At 53.4% G+C, this 23,739-nt stretch overlaps 1 protein-coding gene across 1 annotated transcript in view; it reads right to left on the bottom strand.

Annotated features, from left to right (window-relative positions):
• The window catches only part of AFDN (afadin, adherens junction formation factor), an 82,357-nt gene that overhangs the window by 17,336 nt on the left and 41,282 nt on the right, over positions 1 to 23,739 (bottom strand). The window contains exons 18-27 of the mRNA XM_025049061.1: positions 22,853 to 23,051; positions 20,832 to 20,935; positions 18,566 to 18,652; positions 6,271 to 6,336; positions 6,041 to 6,114; positions 5,530 to 5,648; positions 3,945 to 4,139; positions 3,339 to 3,430; positions 2,865 to 3,050; positions 194 to 475 (exon numbers count right to left, since the gene is read on the bottom strand). Of these exons, the coding sequence (XP_024904829.1) occupies positions 194 to 475; positions 2,865 to 3,050; positions 3,339 to 3,430; positions 3,945 to 4,139; positions 5,530 to 5,648; positions 6,041 to 6,114; positions 6,271 to 6,336; positions 18,566 to 18,652; positions 20,832 to 20,935; positions 22,853 to 23,051 (1,404 nt within the window). The remainder of the gene's footprint in view (positions 1 to 193; positions 476 to 2,864; positions 3,051 to 3,338; positions 3,431 to 3,944; positions 4,140 to 5,529; positions 5,649 to 6,040; positions 6,115 to 6,270; positions 6,337 to 18,565; positions 18,653 to 20,831; positions 20,936 to 22,852; positions 23,052 to 23,739) is intronic.

The following is a 23,739-nucleotide window of genomic DNA, read 5'->3' as shown; positions in this document are numbered from 1 at the left end:
CCGCGGATGGGCTGGGAGACGCCCATGGGCACGGGCGGCGTAGCCGCCGGCGTCTTCCAGCGCCCGGGGCCGCTTCTGGTCAGCGTGGAGGCCGGCGTGCCCGACTTGGAGGCCGGGTCCAGGTGCTCCTGGCTGGACGTGCTGGAGCCCAGGGAGGAGCCCTGGTTCAGCCACACGTCGCTGTCGGACTTGCGGTCCAGGGTCGGATGGGCTGGGAGACGCCCATGGGCACGGGCGGCGTAGCCGCCGGCGTCTTCCAGCGCCCGGGGCCGCTTCTGGTCAGCGTGGAGGCCGGCGTGCCCGACTTGGAGGCCGGGTCCAGGTGCTCCTGGCTGGACGTGCTGGAGCCCAGGGAGGAGCCCTGGTTCAGCCACACGTCGCTGTCGGACTTGCGGTCCAGGGTCCCCTCTAGTCGATGCCGCTCCAGTTGATAAGCTTTATCTTCCCGAAGCTCCTCCTGGGAGCGGGTAACACGCTGGAAAAACAGAAAGACAGGCTGTGACGGTTCGGCCACTCAGCGGAAGAAGTTACTGAAAATTCATAGACATTTCGTCTTCGGGGAGAAAGGTTATTAGAAAGCTAGCGTAGGGAAGCGGGGAGACCGCCCTGCGGCTCAGTGGCTCCGCGGCCTCAGAGCCTTGCCAGGGAAGCTCATCTGCTGGAAGACAAACTTTTTCTCTGGATCACTAGCCAAAAAACGAAATGCACAAGAACTCGGGACTTCGCCCAGGGTGCCCGCCCTTATTCTCAGGCCCCTGCCCGCACCTCTGCTGTGGCACCAGCCACACAGCTCTGCAAGGGACGTATGTAGTCTAATCGTGCGAACAGCAACGAAAACCACAGAGCAGTCATCAAATCCTAACCCTCCGGGCCACCCGCGACTCTGAGCTCCACCAGCTGACACGGGCTTTCCCAACGCTCTGCGGCCGCCGGGGACAGCGGTGTGGGCACAGCCCACGCATCCGAGACGGCGCTGCTCACGTCTCAGCAAGGCGTGAGGCGTGGCGGGATGGAACTGCTAGACGTGAACTTGTGTGCGTGAGGAACAGAGACAGAAATACACTCTTCTCAAAGGCAAGTCCGATGTCTGAAAAACGTCTACGACTGCGAGTAGTTCAAACTGATACAAACGATTTCACTGTGATGTCCGAGTCAAACACTTTTTCCTGCGCTGTTCACGAGCAGAAAGGGAAGATGCAAACCTGGAAAATAGTTTTCCTTTCCTTAAAAAACCAACAAGATGAAACGTGAAATATTTCTTAGAAAGGCAGAAAAATGAAATACCACTTGAAAAAAACAACCTGATAGACCTATGGAGCCCTGAGGCGCGACATGTCGCTACAGCTCGACTCCGTACACGGAAGCAGTTTCTCCACCGCTGGGCGTACAATCCACAGACCACGCGAGAGTGCTACGCCACGCCTGCCTGCACGCGCCACACCGCCCGCTCAGAATCTCGGGCTTCCTGCCCTCGGACCGTACACCTGCCGTCTCTCTCTGTTGCTGTATCTAGCAACTCCTGAGTCATTCTTTTGCTTTCCTTAAAGACCTCCTTTCAGCTCCTGGTGCTCACTTGCCTGCTCTTTCCAACCCTCTCAAGTAAATCCATCATTGATCTTAGTCATTTCAATATCCACCTGGGTGACTGCAACACCCTGGCCTCCCAGTGTCCCAACTTCCTCCTCTTGGGGTCATTTACCCATGCTGCGAAGCAGAAGCAAACAGCAGTCATCGGACGGTGGGAAGCAACAGCCCTAAAGGCTGATAGAATAAGGAAGGTGCATGAGGCGCATGAGTTATTGATCCAGAGAAGTCTGGGGAGGACCCGTCTCACTTCGAGTGCTGGCAGGGTGGGTGGAGGAGACTCCTACAGACTATTGGGCCTGAGTAGGAAACAAGCGAGATGGCCCTAAGGATGAGACAAGATGACAAGACGAAACCTCGTGAACAACCGAGAGCTGCGACCCAAGAGTCACGTTCAGGAAGCGGGGCTCCTTCCCGTGTGCGGCTGTGCTGTCTGTGACTGAACCCTCTCCCCCTGTCTCCTCAGCCATCCAGGCACTGCTCGAAGCCCGTCTCAACTCTGAAGTGTCTTCTGACCCTCTGACCTGAGAACGAGCACCCCACGGTTCACGCTCCAGGCTGCGCATCTATCCACAGCCCAGACGGCTACTTTCAAACACACACTTCCTTCCTTCCTCCGGTATTTCCCAATGCAGTTCTCTCTCTAAAAAGGGAAACACATCAATAATGTTCCCGATTTAACTGCCCGGCCGCCTCCCGCCCTCTACGAACTTGGGTATAAAACCCAGATTCCGTGGCTTGTCAATGAAGCTCTTCCGCGTGTCTGAGGAGCCCCCCGCCCCCGACTTCAGGCGGCCGAGGTGTCACGTGGGAGCGCAGGCTCCAGTCCCGCCTGGACAGAGAGCGCCAGGACCTGACTCTGCAGCAGCGCTGACCGTGCCACATCGGGGTCATCTGTTTCATCTCCAGAGTGCTGCTGGCTTCACGGCCAGGGGCCTCGATGACCACCGTGTTCCCAGAGCCAGGGGCAGCAAGCGGCGCCGACCACGGGGCTGCCCGCCTCCCCCCTCTGCCGGGGTCAGTCCGGCAGGCCTCACCCACTGTCACCAAGGCCGAACGTGCCCGCCACCTTATTAATCACGTGACGGGGACCACAGAGCCCTTTTCACTGTCAGGCTTCAGGCCGCCTGCTCCCTTGCCTTGGTTAACCAACACCCACGGAGAAGCCACGGTGGCCTCCGCAGTGCCACCTCAGACGCCGTGGGCTTTCGCCCCCCCGACACTGCTCTCGCGGGGGCTGCGTCAAGCGCTGAGGCGTGTCGGGGAGCCGCCCCCCTCACCTGGACTGCGATGCTGGAGTGACTGCCGTCCACGTGCGCGCGCGGCTTCTCCTCGTAGTCCGCCCACTGGTGCTGCGGGGGAGCCACGCGGTCCTGGGACTTGGACGCGGGGAAGGTGAAGTACTCCCTGGCGTACGTCTGGGTGGGGATGGGGTAGGCTTCGGGCCTGGGCGGAGGGCTCTGCTCCTGGAAGCGTGAGGAGGGAGAGTGAGACCCTCCCTCATCTGCAATAAGCTTTTCAAAATACAGCACACAAATGTGAAAACTGTGTTAAAAGCAGAAGTTTGGTCCCGAGAATAACGAAGACTTTCTTTGGCCCAGACTTATGAATTTAAAGCTCGTGTACCTATTACATTAAACACTAAAACGTTAAATACTCGGGGATGACAGACGACGCTGATGCGTGGAGGGAGAGCTGTGTGGGGGCAGTGAGCGTTTAAGAGGGACGGTGGCCGCTGGGCCCGCGGCGCCCACCTCCGTGCACAGGTTCCCGGTGGAGACGGACGTCACCCTCGCGGCTGTCCCAGGCGCGTGCGCAGTCTTGCAGCCAGGACCCGGAGGCTGATCTGCTGGAGAGAGTCAGGGGGAGACGTGATGTGACACAGAAAGCTGAGCCATGACCAGAGTCTTCGAGCGCAGTCGCCATGTGCCGCACGACTGCATTCTGCCGCCGGGGCGGATCGCCCTCCCGCCCGTCCTGAACGTCACAGCCAGAGACACAGGGCTCGGCTACAGACCAGGGGCGGGCCAACGGTCTCGGCAAAGGGCCACAGAGCACATTCTTTATGCTCTGTGACCCTTGCCGGTGCTGCGCATTTTGCCCTGCTTCACAAGGGTAGCCGCCAGCCCCGCTGGAGCATCAGCAGCGTGCCTGCCCACAGACCCTGCCTAGAGACCGAATCGAAGGTTTTGCAAGTTCGTTTTCCTTCTTGTTAAAGGATCGTTCGTTTGGATCGCCCTCGTGGAAAACGAGTCCCGTCAGCCAGCGCGCGGGGAGGGGCTCAGTCCAGCCAGGACCCAGCGCCCCTCGCCCCCCGCCCGCCCTGGGCCGGAGCAGGCGGGGCCGGGCGGTTCTCTCACTTGCTACGTTGGGGCTGGAGCGGTGGTCAGCCCTGTTCTTCGTCAGTCTGTCATCGCCAGGCAGTTTCTTCGGTTCGCTGTACTCTGCCCACGGCGGCTGAGGGCTCTCCGGTGACCCATTCTGAGCCGAGCTGTTATAGAGCTCGAAGCCTTCGCTCTTCGGTCGCGGTTTAGCGGAGCCGCGACGATCTGAAACTGAAACCACAGCGCATTCAGGGTGCCGCCACTTGCTCGAGGTGTCATCTTAGATGCCCTGCTTAGTTTGAAAGATGAGTACAGACACTTAAAACTCCCTAATTCAAACTTGTTTTTAGCAGGAGAAACAAGATGATTTTTCTAAGAGGGTAAAATTTTTCTACAGAATCTTTAAAAGGTTTGCAAATAAAGCAACCCTTAACTGGCACTGACGGAAAAAGGTACTACTCTTTCAAAGCTTATTTTCTCATAAACTTACTTGTTCTAAGTAACAAATTAAAGTAACTAAACCTGTTTTAAAGTAACTTTTTCAAAACTTAAAAATAAACAAACTTCCCTCACTTTTTAAAATGCATTACTTCTTTCAGTCACTCAGAGAGACCATCGTCATGAGCAGACGTCATTCAATGTGACTGTCCAATCTTTTTTTTTAATTTTCTCAGCTTCTTGCTTGGTGGCCCTGATTTATTACCTACATTTCCCTCTTTGATTTCTAACTCCATCTCGTTTGCCTCTTTGAAATCGGACAAGCCGCATGTTAAGTTTTACGTTATGAAAAAAATAAGAAACGTGCAGAGTCCGTCACAGAGTGCGATGCGCGGTTTTTTAAGGGGCCCTTTCTGTTTGGTTGCAGTGGGCAGTGGGTCCAGGTTCTCGGGGTCCTTTTCCTCGTTGTGTCGTTACTACTACGTCTAGACTTTGGGTCCTGGGCTCTGAAGCTCCTACGATGCCGACCTAGAACGAAGGCTTGCCGGCCACACAGCTGGCAGCAAGGCGGGTTCTGGGGACCGAGGTGCACCGTCCCTAACAGTTCAAAGGACACTGTGAGTCCTGATCTTTTTTCCTGTGGTTTCCGAACTCATTTCTTTAAAAAGCTCTACATTTATATGGATTTCATTCTGAGATTTTTGATATAGCTACAAAACCATGGTTCCCACCAACGTATTACTTTACTCAAATAACTGGGCTTTTCATTTAAAGTGCACTACACGTGACGTGACGATCACGTGCAGGGCTGAAAGGACCATTCATGGGCACGGGCATTCCTTCGGCGGCGTCCACCTGCTCTGAGGACTGCGCTGCGCTTGCCCACCGCCCCGACGGGCCAGTCACATGACGTGCTCAGCACTGACCGCGTGACCTGCGCCTCTCCGTGCGGGCGTGCAGGGTGAGAGGGCTCTCGAGATGGGTGGCCGGACGTGCTTCCACGCTTGAAGCCCGGGGCCTGGGGCCCACCTGCTCTCACGCCCCGCTCAGCCTAGTGGCTGTGCTCACTGGGCGTCCTTCAGTGTCAAGGGAGGCCCTGGACGCACCGCGCCCGCACAGGGGCGTGGTCGACACGGCTGCCGTTACTGGCAGCGATGGTGGAAGGGACACGCTCCATCCTTACGTCTCTGCATCGTCGGGGACGGCTGGCTGAGCAGGGTGGCAAGGCCGTGATAGATGGCCCCTTGCTTCGCTACTTCCAGAGTGACCACGGACGTCGTTCTTGTCATGAGCTCTGCGGCCCTAGGAGAGAGCGTGACGAACGTGAGGAAACGAAGCGCCACGGGAGCCACGATCGGGCGACGGCCAGCCGGCCCACAGCCCCGTCGGTGTTCGGCGACGCGCTGCCCCCTCTGCACACAAACCACACGCACTGCTCCCGCTAGCACGTTAGGATGAGAAATTCTAGGCAGTATTACGAAGACTTTTTTAAACTTCAAAGAAACTGCTCTAGACTAACTGTACACTGATGTCTTGCTAACAAGTGAAACGTCACGGACACTGAAGTTTCACACTTAAAAAGGTGAGCGGTGAGGGCACTGCTGTTCAGTATTGTTTTTCATCTTCACTTGTAAAATTTAACGTGAAACGGCCCCGAAATTGTTAATGTTAAGCTTAAAACGAACGAATGATACCTTTCTTGAGAAAGTCCTACCAGACTCCGTCCGTCCACACTGAGCAGCTGGTCACCGGCGGCGAGGCGTCCATCCTGGGCATACCCGAGGGGCACACGCGTGTGAGGCAGGACAGCGAAGGGAGTGGGGAGGGAAAGTCAACGTAAGTACACTGCCTGTTTGTAACAAAGTATCAGTAGAATGTCGCATGTCACTCGTTACATGTGGGATATAATAAAACCCGTACTGACCACGTCCGCAGCGCCTCCCTTCACGACAGACTTCACGTAGATCCCAAGCTTGTCCTGGCCAGCGCCCTGAGCAAAAACAAGGTAGAAACACCCGGTGAAAATACACGAGAGCTACAGCACTCAGCGAATACGACAGAAGTTGCAAATGACATACACAGAGAACTGCAAAAAAGTCCTGGTTCTTGTTTCTATATGAAAATTAAAATAGAATAGTATTTGATAAATATAAAGTTACCAAGAAATGCACCTATTTTGTTTCTAAATTAAGAAAAATAACTACTGAAAAATGAGTCATTTGTTAATAAATCTGCTGATAAGACAAACAGACCGAATCCTAACGGCAATTTAAGATTGGTTCTGAACGGCCACAAGAGTGAAGTAAAAGCGACCGCCACGATAGACTATCATGTTATCGCTTTAACAGAAAAGCAACTGACAATAGGATTTTTGTATTCCAATATTTACCTACACCCCCCTTAAGTCCTTATTGTTTTCATACATATCATTTAAAATTTAAAACAAAAAAACTTTCACGGCAAACACTTAGGTAGTAAGAGTTCGTTATTGAGAGAAAATTATGCAGAAAATACTCTATTGCTTTAATTTAAGGTATTGTAACTCTAAATAAATATTGAAGCCACAAGGCCCAGTCGACATGATGCTCCTGGCTGCAGTGCAGACTCCCGCAAGGAGGAAGAAGGCACTTCGGTGAGACCACAGTAACACACATGGCTGCTTTACAGAATGGCCAACATGCTATTTGGACGTTACAACTATAACATCAAAACCAGCATTCTGGATACTTTATTGGCACCATCACATGCACGAAATCTCATGTGGATATCTACTGCCACTATCCCATGAGTATATGTTCTCAGCTCACAACTACTTCAGTAGCTGTGAAATACAGTATCATAAAAGCAGAAGCTTAAAAGATACCAGTCATGAAGATAGCGACTTCAACACACGACCTGACTTTATCAGATTTCCTGCAATTGAACGACGTCGCTGCCACTCGGCACCCTCTTCCCTCGAGTTGACAGAGCGGGTTTCAGAGGGGGTCCGCCTGCCAGCACCGCCCCCGCTGTCCCCTACCGTCCCCCACTGCCCCCACCGCCCCCAGAGGGCCCAGCACACAGCATGACACCACTGTCGGGGCCTAAAAGCATCCATCACACGCCTCACTAGGAAACGGTGTAAAATGGCTCAGTTTAACAAAACTATTCAATGTTGGGAAGCAGCGTGGTCCAGATTTCCGGTGGGCACATTAACTGGAGGCTGCGTTTACTGAAGTCCTACGCGAGCTAACATCAAGAGTCCCCAGAAGTGGCCGACCCCGGCCCGGGCTGTGCGGCCTGCTAACGCGCTGCCCTTCCCTGCGTGCGTCTGTGTGGCGATGCCCGCCTGGCCCGGACACACGCCTGGCCGCCAGAGGCCCCGGGAAACCAACAGCACTTCTAACACTATGCGACGGCCAGGGGCGACCTGTGGGCCTCGCCTGGGTCCCGCTGCCACAAAAATTTAAAAAACAAACAAACAAACAAAAACCATGATTGGGATACTCGACGAAGCTTGTACTTGCTTGTCAATTTGATATTTCACAATAAAAAACAAACCGGAGGCACTTTCTAAACGGCAGCTTCCGCATTCTGGCATGCCACCCAGCAGAAGAGCAACTCACGCGGCTCCTGCCTGACTTCACTGACGTGTCACTGGACTCCTTGAACCTGGGGCCTAGGACACGCTGGGCAAGTGACTTCCAAGGCGACCCCGACCACTTCCTGCTTATCTAACCTAACCTACGATTAAGTGCTTCATTCAACAACTCAGCTGTTTAAACGATAATGTGATTCATTCCACAAATACTCGCTAAATGCCTACGCCCTCTGAAGCTGAAGGTCTGATACTTCAAAGAAATGGACCAAAAGCCCTTGTTCTCATGGAGCTCATGTTCCAGAGCTTTCTTCGTAGCTGTCAAATAACAATTCCCATGGGGGGCACTGAGAATCCCTCTTTTTCTGCAAATACTGCATGATATTTATATGCAGCCAATACCCTAGGCCAGACTTTCTGCGAAGTTTCTGAAGCTATGGTTACTTTTCCTTCCGTCCTCTCCTGAACGGATACACGTAACGTTGCAGAAGTTCAGGTCCAGCAGCCCGGCCCCGCGCCCATGGGCTAGCTCAACCAAGATGGGAACACGTCAAGCGGAAAGCTCCAGAAATAAACAACGCGCAGGTTTTCAGTCGTGCGCCGTTCGGAACAGATGAAACCTCGCACAGCCCGGTTCCATCCCCCCGGGGCTGAGTCGCCCCTCTGTCCACGTCCCCACGCTGTAGACGCTCCGCAGCTGTCGCCGGGCTGCAGAGACCACACTGACCGGCCTGGGTGGCAGGACATCGTTCTGTGCTGCCCTGAGTTGCTGTTCATCGCTCGCTGTGCCTCGTTTACAAAGTAAACTCCGCCACAGGCGTGTAGATACAGAAAACAGCATACACGGGCCTCACTGCTCTGCGCGGTTTCGGACACCCACGGGGGGCTCGGATGCCCCCACCCCCCACCGTGAATAAGGGGCGGCTGTACCAGTTTTTACCATGACGGGCATTTTCACACAGCGTTATTTTTCGGTAATGTAATACTGTCTTTTTAAATTAAATGATAAAAATCGTCCTTTTAATAAGATAATCAACCGCTACCGTCTTTGACAAGAAAAATATCTAGCAGCAATCCCAGCAATATAGAATTTTTAGTAACACCGATATAAACAATAGATCATGAAATCTATACGTTAAAACTGTAGGTCAAGCCCATTTCTGGTATGCTTTATAAGATTACTATTAATAAGGGAAAAGCTCATCTATCTGGACAAACTGTAACGACAGAACTCTTCCTTTTTAACATCACAGAGCAGTGACGTGAGAAAGTGACAAAGCGCTCCCTGCTTCCCGACGAGCCGAGCGCACGTCCATTCCGCTGCCCGTGTGCGGCTCTTCCGCTGCTCAGTCTTCACTCCAGGACACCTGTCGTCCGTTTCACGTTCACGGCGAGTTGTGGCTTCGCTGGATGACCACCTTATGTCTCCAGCCTCTGCCTTTAGACCAGCGACCACACACCTGAGGGTGACCACTGGGCTCCACGACTTCTAAGCACTCTACGTTCCTGACAGCTTACCACGGAAGCTTAACTGCAGCAGACCTCACAGGAGCTGCGAGTGTAACCTGGAATCTCATGACCTTTTAAAAATAGGCGGCGACTTACTTATTAAATGCACTGGGACATTTAATACGCCTGAGTGAAATGTTCGAGTAAAACCGATCACGCAACATAGGTATTGGCCAGCGCCATCACCATCGCGTCTTTAGGCGGAAGTTGACACGAGTTTCAGAACAACTGTGGCAGAGTGGACGCTCTCCTGATGACAGACGTGCGGCAGGAAGGGCCCCGTCCTGAAGCGTGCCTGCAGCGGGGGCTCCTGCCCCCGACTTCGCCAGCCAGCCTTCTGCGCGTGGTGTCCCACGCCCTCAGCCCAAGTTCGGTTCAGCCTCTGACAACGCACTGTGCGTGACCCACACCGAGCTTCACGGCCCCGGTCCGTCCCGCTCCCCTGTTCCCGCATGGATGTTGTTCTTGCCATACAAAACGTCCCTCTGATGCAAGGTGTCTGCCAAAACCCTTTCAGCATCCACTTCCTAGGCTCACCTGCCACGACCTGCCAACCCCCTCACCTTCCCAACGCCAGACAAGACGTGACCTCTACCTCACTTCGGTTCTCAGGGGCTTGTCTCTGTCCCCCTGAATGGCTAGTCCGTCCTGTACTCTAGCTCCTTGTACAGAAGGCCCGTCCCCGGCGGCCTCCCACGGCAGCCCCGAGCCTCTGCCTCATAAGGCCACCTACCTACCACAGCATGGGCCAGTCCTTAATTTGAAAACCTACTACGAGGAAGTCCAGAATAGTAAGAAACGCGTCGGTAGTTAAGAAGCAGCTGATACGCCCACTGTGTGTAAGCTGGAAACCTAACATAGATAACACTGTGAAATGAGTGAACGTTAGAAACCCTAAGCACTTCTGAGCGTGGACCAAATGTGTTAGGAAGGGGCACTCAGATCCACTGCTGTCAGGTGACGGACGGCGAGAAAGGCATAGTATTGCAAAAGTAACGTCGTTTTCTTACGTGACGTGGATTTATTTAAAGTCTAATTTACAACTGCTATCAATATAAGTAAGTTCGGTTTATAAGCAGTGCTGCTTGTCACAAAGAAGGCCTTCCTCTGAGACAGAAAGAGTTCACGGTTATCAGAGACCTCACTTGGCACCTAAGACCCTTAGCACCTGAGACCTGCCAGCACCTGAGGTCTGCCTGAGCTGGGTCATAAAAAAGCAACTAACTGAAAGTCACTGACAAGGAATCGTGGAATCCGACATTTAAAGAAAACACCTTTGGGGAAGTGGTGGGGGGTGATGCGCAGAACCTGGATCTGGAACGTTCTATCAGGCAACCAAACTCTGGTCGGTGCCGAATCTTCCAGACGTGCTCTCGACCTGCACCGCTTCCCCGGTCAGCATCCCCTGCTTCGCAGACCGGGGGCTCCGCTCACACTTCCGCAGACGACACACCAGCCCGCAGCCATTCCAGCCCGAGCGCAGGCTGCGGCCTCCGGGGACGCCCTTCCCGCCTCCACCCCGCTGCCCACCTCTGCTTATCCAAATCCTGGCCGCGCCGTGTGAGCAGCTACTAAACCGGCCCTGAGACAACTGTAAATACCACTGTTGCTCAGAGAAATTACAGTTCCGCTGGTAATTACTTTAGAAAAACAAGATCGTAGGTGGCTACCAGGAGATGAAAGAACTCTACGGAATTTCTCCGTGTGTGTGTGTCTCAAATGAACACGGTAGTTACTTCCAACCCAAAACACCAGAACCTCTGACCAACTCGAAGGTGAGCCAGCGTCTCAGCCTGGTCGCAGCAGCCCCGGCCCGGAACGCCCACCCCGACTGGGTGGCCGGAGCAGTGAGCTTGACCTGGCCCCGGCTAACCGCCCTGTGCTGGGGACAGGCCAGCGCTGGCACAGCACCAAGGCGGACGCGGCTGCCGAGCCACAGGAACGCCTCGGCACCACGGCGCCTGCTCGCGGCCCGCCGCACTCCGTCTGAATGAAAGTAAGAACGTCAGAGACTACGCCCCAAGACGACGTGAAACAAAACTTACTAAGTTTGGAAACGTTACACTGCATATCTTATTTCTAAGCAATAAAGAACAAACGAATCTAGACTGAACTTAGAGAAAATAAAATAATTCTACTAGTTCCTATTTTATTTAATGTACACACACATGTGGACACACAATTAAAATTCATTTTACAGTAATTCTATTCCTTTTCTAATTAAGGAAACAGTGGTCCAGAAGTTATAACATTTGGCTGCTACGTGTCTACGTGTCACCTCTGTCACTAAAAAAATGTAAATATATAAGCAGTGACCAAAAGCCAATTATAGGAATATAAAATAATAGCTTTTCAGACATTGGTGAAATGGCATCAGATGCTCTAATACTGTGCTGCCCGATATGACAGCCACCAGGCCACTGAACCCAGGAAATGGGCCAGTCCAAACAGAAGTGTCTGTCAGTATAAAGTACACCCAAATGTCAGAGACAGTATGGGAAAAAAAAATCCGTGGTATCTAATTAATGAATTATATTGACTATATGCTGAAATCGTAACATTTTGAATATGCGTAAAACATTATTAAAATTGATTTTAATGTTTTTTATTTTTTTTAAGGTAACTAATAGAAAAATCAAAATTACGTATGAGGCCCATATTCTATTTCTACTGGACAGCGCTGCTCTTAGACTACAGGTTTTTCGTACTATATGCTGCAGTGACCACAGGTACTGGAATAAATTTATAATTTCACAAACAACTGAGTGAAAAGATCTTACCATAATACAGTTGGGCCAACATTTTACACCCTGACTTCCAAACACAAAAAGAGTTAAGCACAGCCATTAAAACTGAGATCACGATATAACAAATAACTATATAAAGGCTAAATAGTTTTAAGAATTGCTTGGCTAAAGGTATCTAAGCTGGCATTTCAAAAACTTACTACTGTTAAGTTTAGTGTATTTATCTGTAAAGTTAAACATGAATGATTATACGAATAAGTATAACCATTCAGAATTACCCACCCCTCACTTAACAAATCAAATTCCTTTTCAAAAAGGATCTTCTAGAAAGCAATTACACATTCCAAAGGCATCAGGAATTATGAATTTTACATACAATCTTGAAATTTAACTAAACTTGACTGTGGGAATCACACAGCAGTCGAGCGTCCAGACTGCTTCTTGGCCTCGTCTACTGGAGGACCGCCAGCAAGCCCGCCCTGGCTGGGCAGCACGGCGCAAAAGTCTAGCTCCTCGGTCCCCAAAAAGGGACTCGGTGGAGTGAGAAAGAGGACACTACACGTGGTCTCAGCGTTGGCCACAGAACACATCTTTAAAAGCGAGGGGGGGCTGAAACGAGGAGGATTTGACTGGGGGTAGGGGGGAGAACGAGGAGACCAGAGGGAAAGGGGGTGAGGGCGAAGCACCCCCGTACCCGGAGTTTACCTGTAGGAAGAGAGCGCCTCTAAGTTAGCAAACGCAGGCTCCCTGGAGAGCGCTGAAGGGCAGAGCCAGCGACGTGGCTGCCGAGGCTCCGCCCTGCCTGGCGCTAAGGAGACAGGCACCGCGGGCCAGTGCCCTGTCCCAGGAGAAGCGCCGCGGCCGGGCTGTCCCCAGTGCTCGCCGCAGGGTCCTGTCGAGCGGCAACCAGAGGCAGGCTGCGTGCGTGTGGGCGCCCGGGCGAGTCACAGCATGAGCCCCGTGAAGCACTCTCGGGAGCAGAGGCAGGAAGGAGGCCTGGTGACCTCACCCCTATTGTTCTCAGGCCCGGACACAGCAGGGTCCGGACAGGCAGAGGGCTGGGGTGCTCAAGGCCCCGCCTGGCCCGCGCCCCTCAGTGCCTGGGGCACGGGGCTTGTGGGAGACGGCAGCCCCGCGTCACCACTGCTCTGTCTCGGACCAGAGTTCGAAAAGCGCCATGGAGCTCTCCTTGGGGCAGGGGTTTCCCTGACCCCGAGCGGAGCGCGGGTTCCGGTGCCCCGGGGGTCTCCGTGCCCCGGGGGTCCCTGTGCACAGGCTCCGGTGCCGGCGCTGATCTGCTCTCCGCATACACTGCGGAATGAAGCTGTCGCACACCAGATGTTCCTTCTCCACAGCAGGAGCGGCGCTGGAGGGCAAGACCCTACGCCGTCGCACAGGCGGCCCCGGCTGGGCAAAGGGGCGTGTGGCCTGCACGGGGCGCAGGGGCGCAGGACCGAGCCAGCCACCCACCCCCAACCCCGCTCCTCCTGGCCCGGGAGCCCCGGCCTCCACCAGACTGGGCTGCTCCACAGCGTTCCCTTCGTCCACGGACCCTCCAAATGTCGCGTTCTCTACGAGTGCCGCACGTGGGATGACGGATCTGCTTCAGAGCATTAACAGGATCAACTAGCGTTCCTGTTATTTTAATGTCGTAATTGAACGGTTCAGTCAACCCTAGAAATTAGCACTCGGGCCATCGTTATAAAATGGGTTAAAAATTATACTTTTATCTAATTTACTACTTTGCTTTTGGAACTAAAATATAAAACGTTGTTTTCAAATTCATAAGCAACAGTCACACGGGGCACTGGGTCAGTTCACGACCTAATGGAAGTTATTTCTGGTGCCCGTGCAGCGGCTGCAGGGCACAGGCCCCAGGGCGGGGCTTCAGCGAGGCCCCCGGAGTCCCGGCTGCCTCTCTGACCAGGTCCTCCCCACGTGGCCGCAGCAAAGGGCTGAAGGACCCGCACTGGTAACCGACGCCTCCCCTTTCAAGGCAGAGGAATGCGACCTTGGGTCTTAAGCTAGTCAACTTAAAATCACAGTCTAAAAGCACAAACGAAACTATCTTTGAGACGTTACTGGATTAACTGTTCATTTTTAAATAAAAATAGTAAAGCAGTCTAAGTGCTTTTAAAATTGTCATCTTATGTTCACTTTTAGAAAAAACGGGTTTAGAAAAAGCCTACGGTAAAAAGCCTAAACAGAGTTACATCACGGACATCCCTGTATATGTCCTCCGTAAATTATACAGCCTTAGTTACAATCATTTCAAGCAATTTTCACCATTTACGACCAGCAGGATTAAATTTGCTTTTTCTCTGCTTTACATAAGATGCACACAGAAGCCTATATTTTTATGACCCTTAAGGAACCGGCAGCATTAAAACAAAAGCAACGAACATCTGGGTGTGTAATTATGGGCGACAGAAGGGGCTGCTTCGTGAGCGAGCGGATTAGCAGCAGGCTTAACGGAGTCCCCGGGGGAGGGGACTCCAGCAGGAGCACCCGCAGCCCAGCACCCCCGGGGGAAACTCACCGCGGGCTCTGCGCGTCCCACGACTGAGAACCACATTGGGCCCCGAGGACCACGGCGACTGCCCACGCAGCCAACGCCACTCCACTTCCCTCGGCTCCGGCCGCCACCAGCACAGCTGGGCTCGCAAGGCTCGGCTCGCCACAGCTCCGAGCTGGACGCAGTGACACTGCGTGGCATTCAGCAACGCGGCCGAGAAGCGGTGCAACACTCACTCTTACGTAACCGGGCAGCTCTGATTTTTGTTCACTTTGTACTTTATTAAACTTTAAAAAGAGCCAGGAAAATAAAAAGGAGGGAACTGTTTGTATTTTAAAACTCCAAATTAAACAGGAAGCGTTGCGCTGTCCCACAGATGAGTAAGAGGGGGCCCGCTAACTTCCCAGGGCAGTGTTTTTAGCAGTGAGCCGCACGCCCGCACTGTTCCAAGTCATCTGGCTTTCATAAAACAGAACCGCAGCGTGCAGGCGGCGTCAGCGAACTTGACATCAAACAGCGTCCGGGCTCGCAGCGGCGAAGCCACACATAGCCAGGAAAAAATAAAGGACTGGGCCGAATACAAAGACCACCGCGGCTTGTGAGAAGAGACAAAACGCGCGGACACTTGAGGCTGCCGGGGGCAGGGCTCAGCGACCGAGGCCTGTGACCTGCTGGCCTGCGGGACGGGACTGGGGCTGGGACGAGACTGACGGGAGCAAAAGCGTCAGGGGACGGCACAGCGCGGCCATCGACCGCGGGCAGGCTCCGCTCGTGGGGTACCTGAGGCCACCTCGCTACCACGGCCGCGCTGCAGGCCCGGGCAGGTGACAGCTCACTCTGGGCTCCGGCACCAAGGGGCAGGCACGTGACACCGCGGGGTCTGCGTTGAGCCGCAGTGGAGGAAGGCAGCCGCGCGCCCAAGGCGACCTCCGGCTGCCAGCGCTTCCCGAGTCACGTGCTGCAGGGAACCCGCGTGTGTGCGGGGCCCAGGCTCGTCTCTGGAGCCCCGCACACACCCCCACCACGTCACCTCCCAGACTGCACGTTCACTGACCCAGCTTCTCAGGCGTCCGAGTCCCAAATGTAACACGTTCACCGCTGACCTCCAGACTCCGCCGCCTGGCAGCCTAGACTCAGTAAGCAACGCTGCCGCGTGCCCGGTGCAGGAGACAGAGTCGCATGCACGCGACGTTTCTCCTTGTCATCACATACCCAATTCGTCACCCGACCCAAAAGCTGTCACTCAACAGCTGAGCGTGGGCACGTCCGGGACCAGGGACTGCAGCGCTGTGACGAGAGTGTCTGCCTCTGTCGGGGTCACTTCACCCCACGATGACTTCCGTCCGCCTCCGCCACGGCTCAGCTCAGTCTCCGTCACCTCCGCCTAGGACACTCGTGCTCGCTACCTACGCACTGGTCGCTGTGACCGTACAACCCCCGCTCCGTGACGTGGAAAAACGAACTTTCAAACCGATCATCTGATTCCCTCCCACGGCTGCTCCCTTCACGCCTCCATCCAGACTCGGGGCCTGCGTCCCTGTGAGCCCGACTGCACGGCCTCTCCCCTCCGCTGACGGCCGCCCAGCAGCATGCCCACAGCGACCACACGGCCACGCGGCCCAAGAGCAGAAAACGCCTGCCCCCCACCCCAGGGCGCAGCAAGGGTGTCGCCCACTCACTGTGCTGCAGCCACGCTGCGGCCTCTGCACGCGTCCCCTCCGCTGAAACTCTCACCCACCACCTGCTGCCCCGCTCACCCTTCAGCTTCAGCTCACAGGGCACCCCCCAGGGAGGCCTTAGTGACCCCCACACTAAAGGGGGCAGGTAGACAGCCAGCAAACGTCCCTGAAGAGTGAGGACCTCTGATGTCACTCGCTCAGTCGCATTATTTTGCATGGTCCCCCGAGGGACCGAGGGCGTGTGCTACCCACCCTCTGCCTAGGCACGGACCTTCTTGGCGAGAGAAGAAAGGCCCTTGGGAGCGAAGGCTCGGTCTCAGCCGCGATCGTGAGCTGACGGGCTAGCCGCCACAGGCGGGCCCGAGTCCGCGATCTCCCCGAGCGCCCGCTCGCCCTGCTGCCCTCGGTCTGCACGCACACAGGATGAAGAGGATGCCCCCCCGCCCCATTCGGAGAGGGGGGCGCGCGTACCACCCCCGGGACGGGGGCCACACACACGGCGCCCAGGGGACCTGGGGAATGAGGTGGCCTGAGACTGAGCACGTGCTCCTTGCCATGAGGGCTCTGCCTTCTGCGGTCCGCTCTGGGGGAGACCTGGGACAGGCCGCTGCATGTGAGTGACACGGGAAAGGGGAGGGAGGTCAAGTGAACAGAGGCAGCCTGACTGTCTGGCTCCCTGTCCTAACTGCCCACTGACACCTGGTGGCCAGACAAGGCAGAAGCCAGCGAGAGGACAGGGCCTAGTGGGGAATCCTGGGTAGCTAACGCCTGCCTCTCCTTCATAGTCCAGGACGCGGAGCCAGAGAAAAAGGGTCAAAGACACCTAAATCAGACTTGAATCTACAGAGTGCAGGTAACTTCGTACTGAGAGACATTATTTTCTAATCTGGAAAAGATGGAGGTGCTGCTGGATGGCAGCCCCACGACGCTGCAGACGAGTGTTTCAGACCTCACGTCAGAGGAGTATTTGAATAAAATCCTATAGGTATATGTATCAGGAAACATGGAGATTAAATCTTTCCTGTATATCTGAGTGTGGTACTGTAATTTTTTATCCTGAAAAGGGGCATTTGAAGCCATTGTTGAGCAAAAAGAAAAGTCCATGGCTGATCCTGTTCACGTCCCCGAAGTTTTGGGCCCCAGATCCCTTAAATCACAAGTCTGGAAATGTCTGCGTGCACGTGGCCCTCCAGGGAAGAAGCGGGAATCGGGGCTGCAAGCTGGGCAAGGAGGCGCCTGATGCACCACTGGCCAATTCTGGGGGACTCCACGGACTCCCTGCTTCGGAACCAGACCACCGCGCCCTGGACGACAGCTCCGCCGCCCACACCCTCAAGGTTCTTCCGCTGAGCCCCGACCCCCCTCTAGTCCCAGGTCCGCTAACCCGTTCTCCCCTCCCCGCCTCTCCCAGACACGGCCTCCTACAGTCAGCTTCCCACACCCCTCTGCTCTTCCAAACCCTTCATTTTTCTGAGGAGCCTAGAAGATGAAGCGAAACTCCTCAACCTGCCCATCAAGAGGCTTTAAAGTCGATTAGGCGGCACCGCCCTCACTCAGCTCGCTGCTGGCGCAGGTCGCGAGTCATCCGACAAGGCCTGCAACACACCTGGGGCTGTAGCCTCGTCCCCCGCCACCCCCACCGCAACGTAACCTTACTTCTTCTGTCTCCAAATTCTCACGTTCAAGGCTCTTGAGCTGAAACTGCGCTTCCTTCACAATGCCCTGGGCCATCGGCGCCACACAGGGTCCGAGTGGTCCCCTAAGCTCCCCGCTAGCCACCAGCAGGGAGCGCCTGGAGACCAGACCCAGAAGCCTGCTCGGCGACGAGGTCCTCAGATTCTTCTCTGTCTGACTCCTGACAAGGGTGTCTGATGCCCATGCGATGAGAGGACCGACACCGCATTCAACTACAGGATGCTGCTCTCTCGCCAGCCAGGAGGTTGGGACCCACCCACTAGGTCACAGGCTCCGCGCCCCCTTCTCAGAGGCTCTCACTCCATTCTCCACGGGGATGGCCCCCGGCTCCCTGAGCTTGAGCACAGGGGTTCCATTCACACCCCGCCCCCCAAACAGAACCGAACACGCCCTGTGCCTGCAGGCAGAGACACCCTCCCACACAGCCGGCTCCAGACACTGATCCAAGGGCAAAGGAATGAGGCCCGGCCACCCCCACCTGCCCCGGGCTGGCCTACCTTTGCTGCGACGATGCTGAGGCCCATCCCATTTTGCTTTTTTAGGGTCACAGTGATTATTTCGGGTTCCTTCCTCAGAGGCTGGGCCTAAAGGATGAAAACAAAGGTTTGCTTTATGGCTGAAATAGGAAGCTTCCATATGGCGAGGCAACTCACAAGCTATCTAGTCAACCACATTCGCTGTTGTAAATGGGGAGAGGAAACGGGGGAGTGGGAGAGGAAATAGTAGAAAAAGTCAGTGACTACAGGCGCTCTTCATGTATCCACTAGGAAAGTAAACGTCTTGACTCAAGAGAATTAAAGATGAACCCAATCACAGATACTATTTAAGTGTTATGTGAAGAATTTAATGTATAAATAAAACTAAACTTCCATTACTACCAGCTTTCAAAGACCCGATCATAAAGGCAAAATTAAAATTTTACTTTATAACCTTCCAGAATAAACTACTAGGTGTCCTCTAAAGAAGAAACTTAAAACTCACTTTACGCTAAGAGGAGCACAGAGAAAAAGCTCTGACACAGGTGACCTAACATCTCTGTCTCTAGGGAAACCGCCAACTGTGTTTTATCGTCAACAGCAGACGATGGCAGCCACCGGCCTGAGGCGGCAGTGCACACAAGGCCTTCGGTGTGAAGCCCACTCAGCTGGGCGACGCAGCCGAAGTGACGCTACGTCCCCACAGGACAGGCCGGTTCTTGAACAGATCCATAAAGGAATGAGCGAGCGAAGTGATTCACAGATGGTACATGCTGCATACATGTCACACCTCACACGAAACGGTAAACAAAATTAAAGAAGAAAGCTGCCACTGTCTACACACCAGGGAGCATTTAGCTAATTAAATCCGCAGGTATGAAGGCGCACTGCCAGGGAACGATCATAATGCCTGGCCTGTTCATTCAGAACCGGTCTGTGAGAGAACATTTTAAGGGAAATAAATAAGATCAGGTGACATTAGAATTTTTTTTAACTCAAGACCTGAAATCTCCTGAGGGATCTGTGAATAAACTAGAAAGATAAAAAATCAGTGATTCCATCTAAAAGGTACTTGTTTTTCTATAAAACCTAGGATTTAGAAGTTGCTATCATTTGGGATTTGACCAATAATGGTCGGTAACTAGGCTGGTATCAGGTACTGGAGGCATATTCCCTGTACCCGTAGCTAAGATGATCTGGTCAAACAGAGAAATCATCAACTAATTCAGTTTTTGGAGATGAACATGATATATCTATGATACTGAACCAAAATAAATCAACTAGTTTGAACTCCATACACAAAGCACGCATTATGCTCTTCATCCCACACTTGACTCGGCCACCTGTCAGACTGGTCCCTTGGCAGGCAGGCGTGTCCTCAGACACTGTTCGCACCGTCCACCACTTAGTAATTCAGAAGACTTATGGTTGTTGTATAGACCAGAATCTCTAAATTCTGGCCCAGAGACACTGTCTACTTCCATGCCGCCTGGGGTTATGTGGCCACGTCACTGAATTGCCACATCCAATCACACGTAACACACTGACTCCTCTCCACAGTAACCTTGACAAATGTGGGGTCACACCTGCTTTCTCCTTGAACCCCAAGTGGCTTAAGAGACAAAAATGACAATTATAGAAAAATATTTAAAGTAAATAAAACTAAACAAAAAAGTCCAAAAAGAAAACATTTCATTTATATATTTTCTGGACTGACACTTCGAAGATACACTAATATGTGTCACACAAGACAACGGAACTGGCACCCCTTTCTGAGGCACGAAAAAGCAGCCTTTCTTGTTTACGATTCACTGTAAAGCAGACTTTTCCTTAACACTTGTAAAGCTCGTAAATATTGGAACTGACCACTCTTCAAAACTTATAAGATGTCAGTAAATGATCCAATACAAATCCAAGACAAGGTAGAACTAAGAAAACATTTTTAGCAAACAAAGATGTTTTCTAATAAAATCTGTTAAGGCTACCATGTTAACATATTCAAAAAACACATATTAACATTAAAACTGGTATAAATACAGATATAAATATTCTTTACTTTAAAAAGCACTATTTGTTTATAGACAAAACTGTATAGACATGGCCTGGAAAATAAAAACTTAATATATAAATCATGAATTTAAGATTTTTTAATAAAATATTTAAAGGTGATTTCAAAAATTTCCTATCACGACGTTCACTGTAAACAAGGAACGAATTTGCATCAAGTTTTCAAACTGCAAGGAATGTGTTTCTTTTCTAGCCCACCCGTCACCCTCGCAATACTTGCCAGTTCCGTGCTGTCGCGCATGAGGTGGCTTTCGTAATCTGCGCCTTCAAAGTACACTGTCCAAGTACCTGGCGAACGTGCGTGAGGAACCAACCTGCAAAATCCTGAGGAGAAAACAAGCGAGTAGTGAGACCGAAAAGCACACCGTGCCAGACACGATGGCAGCTGCACGGGAGCAGCGTGAAGTGCCAACTGCTGCATGCCCAATGACGGCGTCTACACCCTTCTGCCTCTGCGCACTGACCCACCACACAGTTCAGTCCTATACTTGTTCTGGTCCAATGGAAGGTCGACACCAAGCGGGGAAGCGGCATCGGTCCCCTCCTCTGCTCACGGGCCGTGCCCTCGCAGCCAGCGGAAATGGCGGAGCTGCAGTGTGCTCGCTCCCTTGCCGGTGCGTCCACCCCACCGGGCCAGGGCGCCTCGGCACTGCCCAGAGTCACTCTTCACCAAAGGGGGAGACGGGAGGGACCAGAGAGCGATGCGGACGTGGACATCTGCCTGCACTATTGGACGAAGGGCTACGTGACTCAGTCGAGACATTATTTGGCTTGTAGAGCAATTCCGGGGTACAACGGGCCCCTACTCGTTGCTCTGTGCCTCAATTTCCTTGCAATTAGTACTTAAACTTATTACGAATAAATTTTAGCATTATTTTATAATGTTTTAAAGAACGTCTTTGATATTTTCATCAGGGGTAAACGACACCTTTAAAGAAACTAACCCTCTCAATTCAAAATCCATAGTTCTTCATGTAGTCAGATCTTATTTTGTTTCTCAGAAATTCTGCGACAGAGTCCCATCACAGAGGCCCTGCGCAGTTCCCGTTCAGCTTCTCCAAACGGGGTCCTCACTATCAGCTGCCAGTGAGGACCGAAGGCACACTGTGCGCCAGACGCCGCTCCGCGGCCTGTCGGGGCCTCTGGTCGCCTGACCCCGACGACGCGCTACTGCCGAGGGGCCCGAGCTGGCATCGGCCACCGGCGAGGCTGACGCTGGCTCTTACGTCAGGACACTTATGAGATTGCTTGTGGAGGAAAATGAGGTGCCGCGAATACCCTCGGTGAAAATAAGAACGCGAACGAATGCTACTTAGCTCTAGTTCTCTAAGAAAAAATCGCCGTTTCAATTGTTTCAAAAATCTATGTGGTGAGTGAAATAGCCATTGCAGTTAAAAATCACACTCATTAAATTTATCTTCTTACGGATGTATAACCTTAAGTTCCTATTACTTTCATTTGTTTAAACTCCTGAATTTTGGGTCTATTTTCTACTCATCTGAGCTTCATGTTATAGAGAAGCAGCAGACTGGGACTGAAATTTGGTCTAACTTAAAAGCCCACGCTTCAGGTACAGCTGTGGTTCTGTCGTCAGTGATGTGAAAAGGCACGTGACACATCGGGACCCGGCCGCACCTGTTTAAGACAAGCCGGAGTCTGGGTTGCTTGGCACTAACGTGGGGCGCTGGCGACCACGGCTGCCGTCAGCACCTAGAGACCGGCTCTGGGCCACCGTCCCCAGGGTCCCACAGGCCATCACCACCTTCACAACAGCCCTGAGGCGGGCCATGTCGCCACATCCATTTCGCAGGCAAAAACTGCGGGTGACCGAGTTGGGATCGGAACTCGGAACACCGGGTTCCAACGCCTGTGCTGCTTTGAACTGCCCTACTTGCTGGCATCGACGCAAAGTGACAGTTCAGCTCCAGAGGACCAACCGAGGTCCCAGGCTCACAAACACTGGGAAGGGAAGAGCCATCCCAGCTCAGGCCGAAACGTAATCTTGCCACCGAGCGAGCAGAGCCGGTGCTCACAGAGGGGCGCGCGGCACGGCCCCAAGAACCTTGTGTCTGGACCCTCGTGACCCCACATCTCCACCAAAGGCTTACTCCCAGGCAATGGGCCCCCGACGTCTCCAGAAGCACACGGGGGACACTCAATGCCAGCGCACTGGGACACGTAACTAGGAAAAGGCCCATGCCAACTGGCCATGGTTCAGAGGCGGCACAGGGCGGCACCCACCTCTCTGGCACAAGGGGTCCAGGAACTCCTGCAGACCGCTGGGGACGTTTCTGACGACGTCGCAAGAATAGCCGTCTTCCGGCAAAAGGAACGGCAGCTGCAGGTCGGGGTCTTCCTGCAGCTGCACGTCCCGGCCGTCGCTGCGGGCCAGCTCGTCCGCCGTGTTCTCGGCCACGGCCACCACGTTCTCTATCAGGTCCTGGGCGGGAGACACGCACGAAGTTGAAAAGAGACGCAGCAACCGATGCCGGTGACCAGTAATCGTTCTGAAAAACGCCTAGCCGCTGGCAGCGTGGCTGCCCACACACACGCAGGCCGTCCACGGAGGGAGACGCACGCACAAGATGCACGCCGCAGGCTGCCAGGCCACACATCAGTGGCAGAGTGCACGCTCGTAACGCCAACCGATGTGCACGACTCATTTCAAATAACGTGCAGCTCTAAATAGAAACTGTTTAATCACGAGAAAATGGGTTTTCTTTCTGAAAGTAACCATTTTTCCTTGCATAATTCTTTAACAGCCAGCACTAATAACCTTATTTTTGCAGAATATTTAATGCCATAGGAAAAAGCTCACACGACGTTAAAGAAACCAGGATAAAACATGTTTCTAGCTTACATGGAGGTTATTTCTGAATCGGGGTTTTATCAGTGATTTCTGGTGAACGCTTCCCGCACACATGCATGCGGGAAAGTTCACAAACCCTGACTTCACAGCACCGTGGAGTGAGCGCCCAGCTGAGGGACGCACCCTGGTGGCTGAGGCGCGGCGCCCCCCGCTCCCCCCCGCCTTCCCAGCCACTGTCCCGCAGCGTCCAGCACCCAACGCTCCTGTCCGCCCTGGCGATCCAGACACAGAAACACCGTTCACACCTGGCACCTGACTT

This window comes from Pteropus alecto, unplaced genomic scaffold (assembly GCF_000325575.1).
Source record: "Pteropus alecto unplaced genomic scaffold, ASM32557v1 scaffold195, whole genome shotgun sequence".
NCBI classification, from domain to species: domain Eukaryota; kingdom Metazoa; phylum Chordata; class Mammalia; order Chiroptera; family Pteropodidae; genus Pteropus; species Pteropus alecto.
The sequence above is the reverse complement of the archived record's forward strand: the minus strand, read 5'-3'. Positions and strand labels throughout refer to the sequence as shown.